Source organism: Aptenodytes patagonicus, chromosome 4 (genome assembly GCF_965638725.1).
Source record: "Aptenodytes patagonicus chromosome 4, bAptPat1.pri.cur, whole genome shotgun sequence".
NCBI lineage: Eukaryota > Metazoa > Chordata > Aves > Sphenisciformes > Spheniscidae > Aptenodytes > Aptenodytes patagonicus.
Genome location: NC_134952.1, coordinates 50406004 through 50419553, shown reverse-complemented (window position 1 = coordinate 50419553; position 13550 = coordinate 50406004). Strand labels below are relative to the sequence as shown.

Here is a 13550-nt window from a genome sequence, read left to right as displayed (position 1 = left end):
GCAGAGCTCCTTTTGGGACAGACATGCCCTCTAGCTACAAGGCCCCAGTGGGAGGAAGCTGTGGCTCTTCCCAGCCCATGTGAGCTACAGCCTGGGCTACTGGAGAATGTGGGATCAGGGCTGGAAGTTGCACTTGCTCTGCAGGAGCTACTGGGTCTGTCTGGGTGTACAGCCGTAGTGGGGAAAGGTAAAGGCGCCTCCGCTGCCAGTGTCTCGTCAGGATGACTAAGGCCTCTTGATTCCCAGTGTGGGCATGGTCCCACAATGACAGAGCTTGGCTGTTTCACCCCACTTGCTTTCCTGGTGCTAGGGTCAAATTACGGATGTGGAACTGGGTGATGACTGTAACAGCCCATCCTCTCCTATATTTGTGTTCCCAAACTAGCCCTCATTCCCAGCATGTCAGCTTTGGGTAATTGATTTCTGGTCTCTCCCACCTCTTATTTTCCAGTCAGTCTTAATTGCCAGGACTGTATTAGTTGGCCATTTAGTTTGGACTAACCCAATAATTTTTTTTTCTGCTGACCTTAAAATCTCTTTTGTACAGCAGGCTGAGTTAGACTACACTTCCTTCAGTCAATTTATAGTAGAGGCTTCAGTGCAGACCATTAATCTTAACCTGGGGTGTTTGGATGACTTATTTAATGTTAGGGAAGGATATATCAATATCTACCTATGGTCTGTAGATTAGCTGTGGGTTTTTTTGGTAACTTTCTATTTATGTGCTCCCTAAGAATATGAATTCAGGTTGTGTTTGGAACAGGGAAAAGAATAAATTATTCCAAAAACATGACAATTACAGGGGATGATAACAGGGGCTAGACCACTTTTCCATGGCACTATGAAGATGGCATGTGCTATATATTTTCTTCTCCAGAACTTACTTCACTGATAAGTCAGCAGCAACGATAAGTGCAGCAAATTTCTGAGGGAAAGTAGCCTGTTCTTTTTAAAAACAAAAACCAAATAACACCACAAAACCAAGCACTAACAACAACCCCCACTTCCATCTCCCAGCTCAAAAGACACACACAATAAACCTATTTGAAACAGGCTGGTAGTAACTGCTATGGGGGTAAAGTGCAAGACTGTTCACTGAGCTATGAATCCATTTCCTCTTCACTAGGGAGAAGAAACCCACATATCAACATTCAACATGTAAGAACAAAAATCTCAAGGGAAATGCTATGACTTTTGTCTCATTTTCCTTGCCACAGTACCACATTTTTGTTTTGTTGAAGAAGCAGGATTATTTGCAGAATATCAGCTCATTGTCAGCAGGCAGCTTCTCAGAGTTAATTATAAGATAATTGCAGTTTGAAGCAATCTCTCATTTGGAGGTGTAGATCCCTGTGAGAGTGGCTGCAGCTGTGACTCCTGCAGTCTCCTTTGGCTGTGAGGTACGTTACGGGTTACAGGATCGGTTCTGATTCAAGGGGTATGTAGTCCTTACTACTGATCGTAAATGGAAATAGTAATTTGAGCAATACTTGTCATTCTGGTTTAGTGTACATAAACTTGATGCTTGAAATGAGCAAGCTAAGTGATGTCTGCACACTTTTGTCCGAGAGTCTTCCATCCTGGTTCTGGGAGTGCCACTCCTGAATTTTCTCTCTTGATTTTTGTTTTACATGTGTCTTTGTTCCAGTGGCAGAAACAAAAGGCCTTGGATCTCCTTGTTGTGGGAGTGAAATATGTTGCTTGCTCTTTGCAATGGGGGTTTTCTAGGCAGTTTAAAAAGAAAACAAAAAACCCAACCAAACATAAAAAAACCCTCCAAAAATGTACCTGAAATCTCTGGCCCCCTTTTAAACAGTGAATCCTGCTGTGCAGATACCTGCTTCTTCTGACCTCCTGAATGTTGAAGCTAAAACGAAACATACCTCGTTCTCTCTCTCCGATAGCGTTCAGCACGTGTTGAGGGAATCAGAGGAGCAGTATTTTGGCACAGGCACCCAAAATCCTAACACATGCACACACGCTGCCTGATGTTTCATGTCAGGTTATAAACTGGATTACAACATGGTTTCGCCCTGTGGGCATTACCCCGGGAAACCAGGCTGGATCTGCCTGATGCATAAAACCAATCTGACTAAATGATTGCCAAGTGGAAACTAAATGATGTACGCAGAATCTATATTTTTAACAGGAATGCTACATTATTATTAATACTATTCACCTCATCAGTCCAAGAATGGAATAAATATTATATTCTGGACACTGTGCTTAAAGAGCTTAGGACAACATTTTAAACTTCTAAAATAACTATATCTGTCCTAATTAAGTCAGAGCAGCACAGACAGTATTTAAACCCCACATTTTTTCTTCTTGATGCAAATGGACCTTTGTGTCCTTTTATTTGTGGGAAGCTTTGTTAGCCTCAGTTAGCTGAAATACTTGCATACGATTTGTTTTTTCAAAAGAAAAGATTCACTGTATTTAGAGATGCAAATACTACCTTGTCTGCAAAAACCACCAGCTGTTATACTGGAAGACAAAGCTAATTCTATGTTGCTTTACTTCAGTAGTGTCTGTGTATTCACAAGCATCTTTTTAACAACCTTCTCTGCATAGCTGAAAAATACCAGGCACCAAATTTCTTTTTATTTCCTTCGGTAATAGCCTAGTAAAATCTGAATTGATCTGCGATTTTTAAATTTTTTAAACAAGTAAATAGATTAACTAAGGGAATACACCTTTGCATTAATGTTTGTACGAAGGTTGAACAGACTGTTAGCTTTGATTCTCGCGTTCCTTGAATATAAGTTTACTAATTGCTGCCTTAAATATTTGACTTGAGTCTGAGTCAGGTCAAATACGCAGTTCTGTAGTAGAAGAAACTGCTGCTGGTTTGTGTGTCAGTAGCAAGGCTCTCTGAAGAGGTTCTTTGCTTCGGCTTTAAATATCTGGAGAGACAAAGAGCGTTTGTGGGGTCTTTTGTTGTTGCTGAAAGTTGGAGCAGGGAAAAATTATGTTCCAAGAAATACTCCGAATCCTGGAAAAATCAGGGTGGAATCATTAAGTGTTAAGCTTTATCTCCTTTACAAATGAAAGTGCTTTCGTTTCATCTGTGGCGAATGTCCTGGTAATGGATGTTACGTAATATTTACTCTCCCCTTCGGAGTTAAATCCTTTTTCCGATTTGCGAGTAATATTTGCATATGTCTGTCTTAGCTGCATTGACATGCCAGATGCACAGTGGTAGCTGTCTCCGCCTGCTAATCCTGTAATAACATTCTGGTGACCAAATTCAATGGCCCTGCGCGGAGCCTCGAAACAGCTGATTGCTGAGTAGGGAGGAAAAAAAAATAACCCAGCGAATCTCGTTGCAGCTCTCTGCTGCATCCCTATCCCACAATTCCTTGCACCATTTGCTGCAGTCTTTCTACACAGGCTGAGTGAGAAAAAGATATGCTAAATAAAGATTGATTGGTTTGAATCCTGAAGGGGTCTCCCACTTGTAAATGACCCGGGGGAAAAAAAAAAAATTCATGACGACTTCACTGGGCCTCCTCTTATTCTTCCATTTTTCTTTCCACCTGTCCTCTTCGTGGAATGGAGCGTCATTCCTTAGAGCACCAAATCTGTTGTGCATCTAATAATGACTATGCTGTGATAGGGATTCTTAAGCAGTTTTACGCGTGAGGCTTGAAATATTAACAGATGATGGTTTGTTCGTTTGGATTACTGCGGAACTGCAGCTCCGTCCCTGCAAGGATTTTATCCTCAGCACTGCACTGATTAAGCTATTTTTCTACAAAGATGGGTAGGTCTAAAATGCTCAAGTTTGCTCAGTGTTATTCCTGGTGGCTTCTGCTGGGTTGCTCCTTCTGTTTTGGCCCCCGATCGTTCATTATGCTTCTGCATGCTGTAAGAATGAAGAGGGTTGCTGTGTTTTAAACAAGGCACCAAGCTGATTGCAAGAGTGGGAGAGAAAGGAATGCAAATTTAGCTTATCAAGCCTTTTACACAAGTGGACTGTGTGGCGGTTATGATTATTAATTTGCTCGGTGTGTTCTGTATCGGCTAATTTTGGGGCTGCTGCTAGAAATGGCTTGAATCTGTTCTTTATTTCTAAAGACTGTGGACAGGCAATATATCTGTTTTAAGGACTTTTAAACCGCAGCTCCCCCAGTCCTTGAAGCAACATTATTGAGGTTCCCCACCCTTTCTTACGGCTCTCAAGGCCTAACCGTTCCTTTGGAAACGTTGCCATTGGAAACGTATTCATTCATAATACATGAATAGACCCTCTGGGTTGTGAATACCATTGATAAGAAGAGGATGAACAAGCTGCAAGCAATTTGTTCTCCTCAGGCTGTACTTTCAGGCTAGTTGCAGCTCTGGCTGGGTGGAGTTCAGTGATAGCAGTGTATCAGCAACAGAGAATTCTGCTCTTTTAGGAATAAACCCTGGGAACTGAACAGACAGTTATAAGATTCCCAGTGTCTTTTTCTCAGCTGGGCCACGGAGACTAATGGAGAATTCGGTAACTGTTGAGGAATTCCAGAGCTCCTTTGAAGATACCTGTAGAAAGGGTGCATTTTCCTATTACATGGCTCTATTTATCTGAAAAAACTCTTCTGGAACTGTTATTTGCTGTACCCTAACATTTTTTTTTCCCTTTCCTAATACTATAGGAAGTTCTTTTCATATGGGTGGGGCCACACCCTGACTTTCGTTCCTGAAGGCATGCACGCGTAGCAGGGCAAGGCTTTCCACTAGCTTAGAGAGCCATTGTTTTCTCCTTTCTTTGTCATATGGTATATTTTGACTGAAAATCAATAGTCATATCTCCAAGCAGAAGGAAAAAGAACAATGTTCCTTTTGGGGTGGCTGGAAAGGTAACAACGCTTGTGCCTCAAAGAGATGATAAAGGGTATACATTTTGGAACCCTTTTCTGCACTTGATTTAGCAAACCTGAACTGGGTTTCCAGTGTGTGCTTCTTCTAGATAAATGGGTGGGGTTTTATGTCATTTGGTGCAATGTTTCACAACCCTTGGCTTTGCATGTTTAAATTATGAAGTGTAAATATATGGAGAAGTGATTCTCAGACTTATTTTCAAAGCTCATGCTTCAGCTGCTCTTTATTAGATTGTGAGACAGAATGAAGCTCCAAAAAGAGCTCCGGCAGTTTCCGAGCTCTGAAGATGCTACTACAAAAAAGAATGTTTTTCTTGTAAAAATAGTGTTATGTTGCGAAATCTCCCACTGCTAATATATCTGAAACTTATGTTGCTGTTTTGAGGAACTGCTGTGAGTACTGCAGTAAATCAGAATAAATGCTGTCTTGGGCGAAATTCAAAAGCATCATCTAAAATCTCCAGCTTTTCCTCAGATAGTCTTTGATTGTACAGTTGCTTTCATTGAGCCAATGGGCAAAATCATCCTTCTCATAGCTACATCACATTCATCAAAATTGAATCAAAGGTGGAGTTGGCTCAGGGAGGCTGCAGAATCCTGGAAATTCCATACTCAAAAAACTTCTTTAAATGAACCACTTGTGTAAGAAGTTATTGTACCAGGTAGTGGCCAAAGCTTGAAATGTACTGGTGAAATTCTATTTTCAGGTGCATGTTTTAAACCTGATTTATGTGAGCACAGGGGATAAATGACAATCATGGCCTGCTGCGTTCCAGACAAAAAATCAAATATTAAAAGTACTTATTTCTGAATTGTTAATGGTTTCTTTCACTGACAAAGCTTAAAGCATGAACATTTGAAAATTAAAGTGACTGGAATGAGCTTTGTGTATGAAATGCTGAGAATCACCTGATTTTGCAATGAGATTGGGGGAATGTAAAAGACTAAGATGAAGATCAGATGAAATCAGTATGGAATTTTTCAGGCAGCAGGAGTTTTCCTTGTATAAACACTATTTGCTGGTGTAGCTGTACTTGATGTCGGAAAGATGAAATTACAGAAAATATCTGGTTGCTAGAGAACTTTCTTCTGTTAAATGACAGGCAGCATTCACTGGAGACCTTTCATATCTTAAGTATATATATTTTTTAAATAGTCTGTGCTTAGTCTATAACAAAAAAATTACACTGTTCATAACATATCGGTGTCCTTCTTGTCAAAGAAGTCTTCCTGCTTCTGATTATCTTGCCTGGTTTCTTTGGGTCCTCGCCCCTAACTTTTGGGTAGGGAGAGTGGGGAGGCAAACACAGCTGCATCAGTGGTGAAATGAATTTTCTTTTGAAACACATCACTGATGTTCCGCATGTTATACTGCCAAATGCATGAATATATTAATGCGTATTTGATAGTCTGCTCTTTCTACTCCCATTTGTGAAAGCTAGATATTTTGGTTCCACTTCTTGTAAAGCCATTTTTAACTCAAGCTTTTAAAAAGTAACACAAGTTCCTAATTGATCTCCTAAGGTTTATTGTGTGTGATTTATGGCATTTAAATAGGTGAAATTAATTTGTGTTTATGTAATATTCACATTTTATCCTACTATGGGGAAAGAAATGAAAAAAGTGAAACGATCACTTCTGAAATCATGCATTTTTGGGTCATGAACAAACACTGTATTTTACAAACATTATAGCAATTTTTAACCTTGCAGTTCCCCTTTCTTGGAAAAAAAGGAAGCAAAAGGGCCTGCCATAAGTGTTGTGCATCGAATTACATGTCGGTTACTGCTGTTGGGTATTTTAATTGTGAATAACTTTATGCTGCTGTACTTGCTAGCACAGAGGTGATTCCCCAGGAACCTGTTATCAGGGAAGTCAGTACAGCATGTTCCATAATCACTGTCGTTGTCCTAGAAATAGCCACTTGCTCAATGTAATAAGTACACCATACCTGTACGCCTGAATACACAGCTCAGGAAGAACAGCATGAGTTCAACTCTGCCAGATTAGCGTGCCGTGCATTCAGTACAGGAAGAAGTTACAGAAGTACAGGAAGAAGTTACATCTGATGTAACGCTGCCGATAAAATACTACGGGTCACGCAAATCATTGTGGAATTGAGTGACCTTTGAATGAGCGTGATCAGCACCGAGGCAGAGGGCTTGTTATTTCTGTCTTGGAAAGCCTGAACCGCCCTCAAGCCAAATATCAAATTGCCTGAAATGGATGACTAAAAACTGGGGCAGAAAATGTTTAGGGAAGAAGTTACTACCCCAGGAGTGTACCTGCAGTGAAGGAGCCCAGCTGGGCTCGCTGCTCACACAGAAGAGGAACCCTTGTTTCGCTGTGGGTGCGGGAGGACTGGCAGAAAGTGCTGTGACAAAGACACTGCGGTTGGCTCCCTGGGGATTGAGGCTGCGCCTCCCAGCGCTCCAGCCCGCTAGGAATGCTGATGGAGAGGAGTTCTTGCTGGGCCACCCTGCCAGGGCCTTTGCTTGTCAGGTTTTCCTAAACTGTTTTAGCAGGCAATTTACTTTTCTTTGAGGTTGCTTCTTTCCTTTTCCTCCCATCTTCTCTTTCCACATATTAATTCTGTTGGCTATAATCTGTACCTCCAGCTGAAGAGAAACTAAGTTTTTCTCTCCCTGTGCCTTGTTCCAGGACAGGAGGAGTCCCAAGCCTGCTGGCGTTCCTTTAACCTGTGATTTTAATTCTGTCAGTCAGTCAGCTTTTTTCTTACCCTTTTATTTCATGTTTTATGTGCCAGGGTTTTGAAGAGTCTACAGTCCTAGAAACATGATTCTTAACTACTCTTTCTGCCTAGAATGCCATTTTTCTTGCATTTATTATTTGGCTGTGCTTCATGTATCCTTCACCCTACCTTTGCTGATTCTCAGCAGCTATCAGTTGCCTCTTTGCTCAGTTTCTTCTATCGTGAGGATTTTCTCTTCACCTACCTCACCCCTGCTGCTGATGCAGAATTTGAGCACTCCCTTCCCAGGGGCTGGCTGGTTCTGGAGGTTCCTTCTTGGGAACTTCCTGGAGTCCAAAGCTACCATATCTTTGGCAACACCAGCACTAATAAGGGAAAAAATTGTTAGGTGAACCATTTTCAAATTCTGTCTGTGATGCAGCCATTTGACTGGCTGGTGCAGTTCCAGTTTAAGCATTTTGCCAGCGGTACTGTAGACATAAGAAATCCTATGTTTGTTAGCACTGGCTGAACCTACTGGCGCAAGAACGTTTTTATCGTGGGATTTCTTTAAAACCAGACAGCCCTGTAACTCTTTCAGTCCAGAGGCAACATGCCTGTCCAGAATGCCTGCTCAGACAGAGGTGTTATATGTGGTGTTGTAGACTTGGCTGACTGTTTCCCAGGCTCTCATCTGTGATAAACCATTTTAGAATTTTAATTCTTCACTGTTTTGGTTTTATATTGAAATATGAATTCCTGCATAAGGATGAAACATGAGTGAATTAGTTGTCGATTTTGTTATTTCATGGAGTTTATAAGCTATTTTTCTTCTTTTCCCCACCCCACTCCAGCAGTGTGCAGGGTAGAAGGGAACAGGACCCATATGTCAGTGGTCTAGGATGGCCAGTGAAGGCTCCAACATCCCAAGTCCTGTGGTCCGTCAGATTGACAAGCAGTTTCTGATTTGCAGCATATGCCTGGACCGTTACAAGAACCCCAAAGTACTTCCCTGCCTGCACACTTTCTGTGAGAGGTAAGTCCTTTCCTCATGCTGGTAACTAGGTATTTGTGTCATGCAACAAGCACAGAACAATGCATCCTTTAGTGGATGGAGACTTTTCTCTTTACTTGTAAAGGCCACGTTAAGGCATAATAAAGTCTGGGAAGGCTAGAGAGGCAGGGATGTAGAAAAACACTGTTATTTGTGGCAGGCAGGAAGAAGAGGCAGCAGTGGAATATTTGGAATACATTTCCTTTATGCAAGAGTAAAGAAAAAGTAAATCCAATGAAACTAATGAATACAGTTACAACAGTGTGAAAGGTGATGGCAGTCAGAATTTGGACCTCAAATTAATGGCCTCAAATTTATACTGATTAGCCTACAATTAGAAACAATAAAAATCTTTCTTTGTTGATTTACTAAGCACTGAAATAATTATCCCATCCTTTGAAGTCCAAGGGTTAGACATGATATATACATTATTAATAACCTGTGATTAAATGTCTTCATTATTCTGCAGCTTGGTTGACTGAAGTGGAAAAACTTTCTGAAAAGAGATGTGATAAAACAGCAACCTGCCTTCTACTGTATTCAGCTGAATGAATTGAATATACATAGTGATACTTTAATGTTATATTATCCATCAAATGGTGGAGAAAATACAGCATCTGCAAAAAAGTTAGCTGAAGAATTATTGGTTATAGTTCTTTATCTGATGATGGGATGCAACTCTTCGGATTATATATTGAATGGCAGGAGAATTTTAATAAATGGTATTTTGTGTGGACATTTAGTTCAGGAGGTTTCCACCTCTTAGTTAGAATTGTGGCGTGCATATCTAATTTTGCACAGGGTGCAAGAAAAATTATGGATCTCTGAGTGTGTCAGATGACATGGTCTTTTGTAGAAGAATGGGAAACCCCAACTTTACTGAAGTCAGCAGTGAAACTCTTACTGAAGTCAGTGAAGTCAAGATTTTCGCCACCATGTCTTAAGTTTCTTGACTTCAGTTCATGTGTAAATCCTAAGGTCAGCTTCTGGTTTTCACTGTAATCCTCTTATGCTGATCTGGTTATGGAGAGAAGTTGGAAGAACTCCTCCAATGTACTGCTGATGTACAAAACCTAAACTCTCCTTTCACAGAGCCCCTACTGGGGGGTCAGGAGGAGGGCTGCCAAGGGAGGACGAAGAGTGGTGCAAGCAAAGCCCTTGGAAGTGGATGAGAGCTGTGTAGCTGTGCGAGGTCACACTTTCTTGGTTGGCATCTCATGAGGAATTTCAGACTCCTGAAGAACTGCATTCTGCAAAGCTTATGGGACTATAGTGAATTGCCAATTGCAGTTGGATGTTGCATGCTCAGCAGCTGTTAACTTGATTTTCAAGGCCAAAAGTGGCAATAACTATCACCTAGACCAGTCTGCTGCATATTGTTGATCACAGAACCTTTGTGTCAGATTTATATTCTGTGAAATTGGAGCAGGTCCAGAAGAGGGCCATGAAAATGATCAGGGGGATGGAACGCCTCTCCTATGAGGAAAGGCTGAGAGAGTTGGGGTTGTTCAGCCTAGAGAAGAGAAGGCTTCGGGGAAACCTTACTGCAGCCTGTCAGTACTTAAAGGGGGCTTATAAAAAAGGTGGCGGCAGATTTTTTAGCAGGGCCTGTTGCGACAGGACAAGGGGGAATGGCTTTAAACTAAAGGAGGGTAGATATAGACGAGATACAAGGAAGAAATTTTTTATGCTGATGGTGGTGAAGCACTGGCACAGGTTGCCCAGAGAGGTGGTGGATGCCCCATCCCTGGAAACATTCCAGGTCAGGTTGGACGGGGCTCTGAGCAACCTTATCTAGTTGAAGATGTCCCTGCCCACGGCAGGGGGGTTGGACTAGATGACCTTTAGAGGTCCCTTCCAACCCAAACTATTCTATGATTCTATGAAATTCAATTTTCTTAAAAATAAAACAAAACAAAACCGTTAAACAAAACAAAACCCGCCCCCCCAATCAAACACAACCAAACAAAAATCTTCCCCCAAAACTCCCCTTAAAATAAACTGTGATAACCTCAGACATGCTTCTCTATGTAGTAAAGAGAGCTCTGTTGATTCTGGCTAACTGCCAAATAACTTTCCTAATTGAAATAAATGGAAAAATTTCCATTGGTTTCATTGGGACCAGGTTTTAGCTCTGAAACACTAAACCCAGAGATACAAGCTAATAAAGGAGATTCTGTTGGAAAGACCAGGGTCAACCACCAGTTAGTCAGACACAGGCTCAAATACTTGATGCAATAACTTCATGTCTGTCAAACTTTATGTGACCGTTTATCATTTTTACTATCCTGTGAGCAGGATGCAGTACATGTCTGGAAGCATGGATTCACTCTGCACAAACATCTCAAAGAAAGGCACATAACTGAAAATGATATCAGCTTATTGAACCTTTTTTCATGTGGCAGAGGAAAAAAGATCTAAAGGGAAAAAAAAAAAATCCCCATAACCACTTTTACTTCTGAAGTTTGATGATGTACCTTTCCTTTTATAAGGAGGGGTAGCACTGTTTCAAACCGATTCTTAAACTGAAGGGAGTTTTTTTCCTCTTTGATGATATTTTCCCTCTCTTTCTCCCCTTCCACCTCCCTTCCCCATAGGTGCTTACAGAATTACATTCCAGCCCACAGCTTAACCCTTTCTTGCCCCGTGTGCCGCCAGACCTCCATTCTGCCAGAGAAAGGGGTTTCTGCACTCCAGAACAACTTCTTTATCACCAACCTGATGGATGTCCTGCAACGAACGCCGGACAACAGCATTGAAGAGTCCTCCATCTTGGAGACTGTCACTGCTGTTGCTGCGGGCAAACCACTCTCCTGCCCCAATCATGATGGAAACGTAAGTGAGATGAACTCCTGTGATATGTACAGGTACTGATATGTACTGACTGGTCTGTTTCGTCATGGATATTTTGTTCTAAGAAGATAGTGGGGGAATTGGAATCACACTAGTTCTTTGATTTTATAATATGTCAACAAAAGACAAGGGATTCTTAAAATTAACTCAAATGCTCTTAGTGGAGTATCTTAAAGTAGTCAGGATATTATTTCATCATACCAATCAGCTTGGATGATACTGTCTTTTAGCACATTTGGTCAAAATTGTTGTCCCGCAAGCGCTGAACCTTGTGCCTTTGCCTCTTTGGGAATGGGTTTCCATAGCTCTCTTATTTGTAGACTCAACTATTGCCGTGGAAACATGTGGGCTTGTTTAGGCAGTATGCGGTGGGGACCTTATAAACGTAACTGACCTGCACACTGAGGCAGTACCAAAAGCTATGTGAGCATATTAACATGGAGCCAAGTAAAAGGGTGTCCTAGCTCAGGATGCTTTGGGTCAGCACAGGCTAGAAACAGAGAGCTTCTGTTTATCCTGCAGTGTTTTGTGCATCTCGTGTATCAGTCCTTGGAGGCTGCTTTGTTTTTTTCCCCCACCTACATTTTGCCCAGCATCCCTCCACATAAACCCTCAAATCGTATCAGTGTATTCATTGGCAAGTACCCCCAAATGAGTAAGTATCCCCAGATTATTACAAGAACAGCTCTAACTCTGCTTACATCACAATTTTCCATGTTAACCTGTGTGGCTTCATGGTAGGTATGTGAGCTCCTGTTTCATAGCCAGGCTTATGCAAACATTTAAGTAGACCGCGTTGCAAAGCTGAGCGAGGCTATGTTGTAAGCTGAATGCTGTGCTTCTATGCAAGCCAAGAAATATGTGCCAGTATTTTAATACAACTTTCTGGGAATGTTTTATTTGATACTCAGTTTAGGTATACAGGTTGTATAGGAATAATTCAGCTGATAGGTGGTGATTACTCTTACAGAGGAACAGCTCAGTTCCCTCTCCTTTACTGACCTGCTGGAATTAGGTGGACTTGTAGAACTGATTTGCTGTACTCTCTGATTAATGAATAACTGGTGTAACTTTTTTAATGTGTACTATACCTATGTGTGTGTAGTGGTTACTGATTAATACATTCCTAGTTTTTATTTGCATTTTATTGGCTCTCCTTAAAACAAATCATAGTTCTTTTCTGATATAGCAATCGTGATAGGAGCCATTTGATTGTGAAATGCAGAAAAAAGTCAAAATGAGATGTTACTTGTTTTGCATTTTACATTATCAGCTGCTGATTCTTTGGGTGTGCTTAGAAAAAACTGGTTTGCCTACAATTAAAAATACGCCACCTTATACCTCTCTGAGAACTCCTTTCTAGGGAAAAGTGGGTTTGTAAGTCCTCTAAACCAAACTTACTTGGCTTGCCTTGAAACACAGCATGCCTTTTAGGATGCTGAGTAGAGTGTGATGGGAGTATCTTCTTGCTTCAGTAAGTATCTAGGAGGGCTGGGGACAGGCTGAGGGTGACTCCAATTTAAAGCTTTGTGAGCTAGGAAATTAAAAGCTAAAGTGCACACATTAGTCCTTGTGATGGGAGGAGCTGAGATGAGCTTTGGGGAGAGCTGCTTGAGGCTGGCCAGGTGGGTCTGGCTGAAGGGCAGGGTGTGCAGGGCAAGGTGCTGGGCACCTTAGGCCTGACTGAGGAAATGGGCTTTTGCTGGCTTCATGGGTACACAGCACGAGGGCACTGTGTGGCAAGTGCCTGGCTGCTAGCAGCTTTGCTGGGGGCTTCAGGGAGTGAGAGAGGATTGAGGTGGTAGCTGGAGGAGAATGCCTTCACAGAACCAGCAGTCATTATGCATTGAATCCTCTCTCCATTAATTTTTACATATTGCTTGGGGTAGGGTCAGACCCATTGTATTTTTCCTATCAAGGGAAAAATTTGCATCAAGTATATTTCATTTAAATATTACCAGATTTTCTTTGTATTAGCTTGGAAATAAGTTTCTGTTTAAACAAGCTTTTTCAATCTCTCCAGCCATGCTGGATTTAAACCTTGCTGATTAAGATGAGATAGAAACTGATGCACAGATACTTTCTC

The 13550-nt window shown here is 41.5% G+C and overlaps 1 protein-coding gene across 15 annotated transcripts in view; it reads left to right on the top strand.

Moving 5' to 3' along the window:
- TRIM2 (tripartite motif containing 2) overlaps positions 1–13550 on the top strand; it is a 120244-nt gene that overhangs the window by 68246 nt on the left and 38448 nt on the right. For 9 of the 15 annotated variants that reach the window (XM_076336674.1, XM_076336664.1, XM_076336663.1 and 6 more), the window contains 2 exons: positions 8412–8593; positions 11209–11446. In XM_076336674.1, the coding sequence (XP_076192789.1) occupies positions 8460–8593; positions 11209–11446 (372 nt within the window). In that variant the 5' untranslated portion in view covers positions 8412–8459. The other 6 variants (XM_076336671.1, XM_076336665.1, XM_076336660.1 and 3 more) reach the window with 5 other exon arrangements.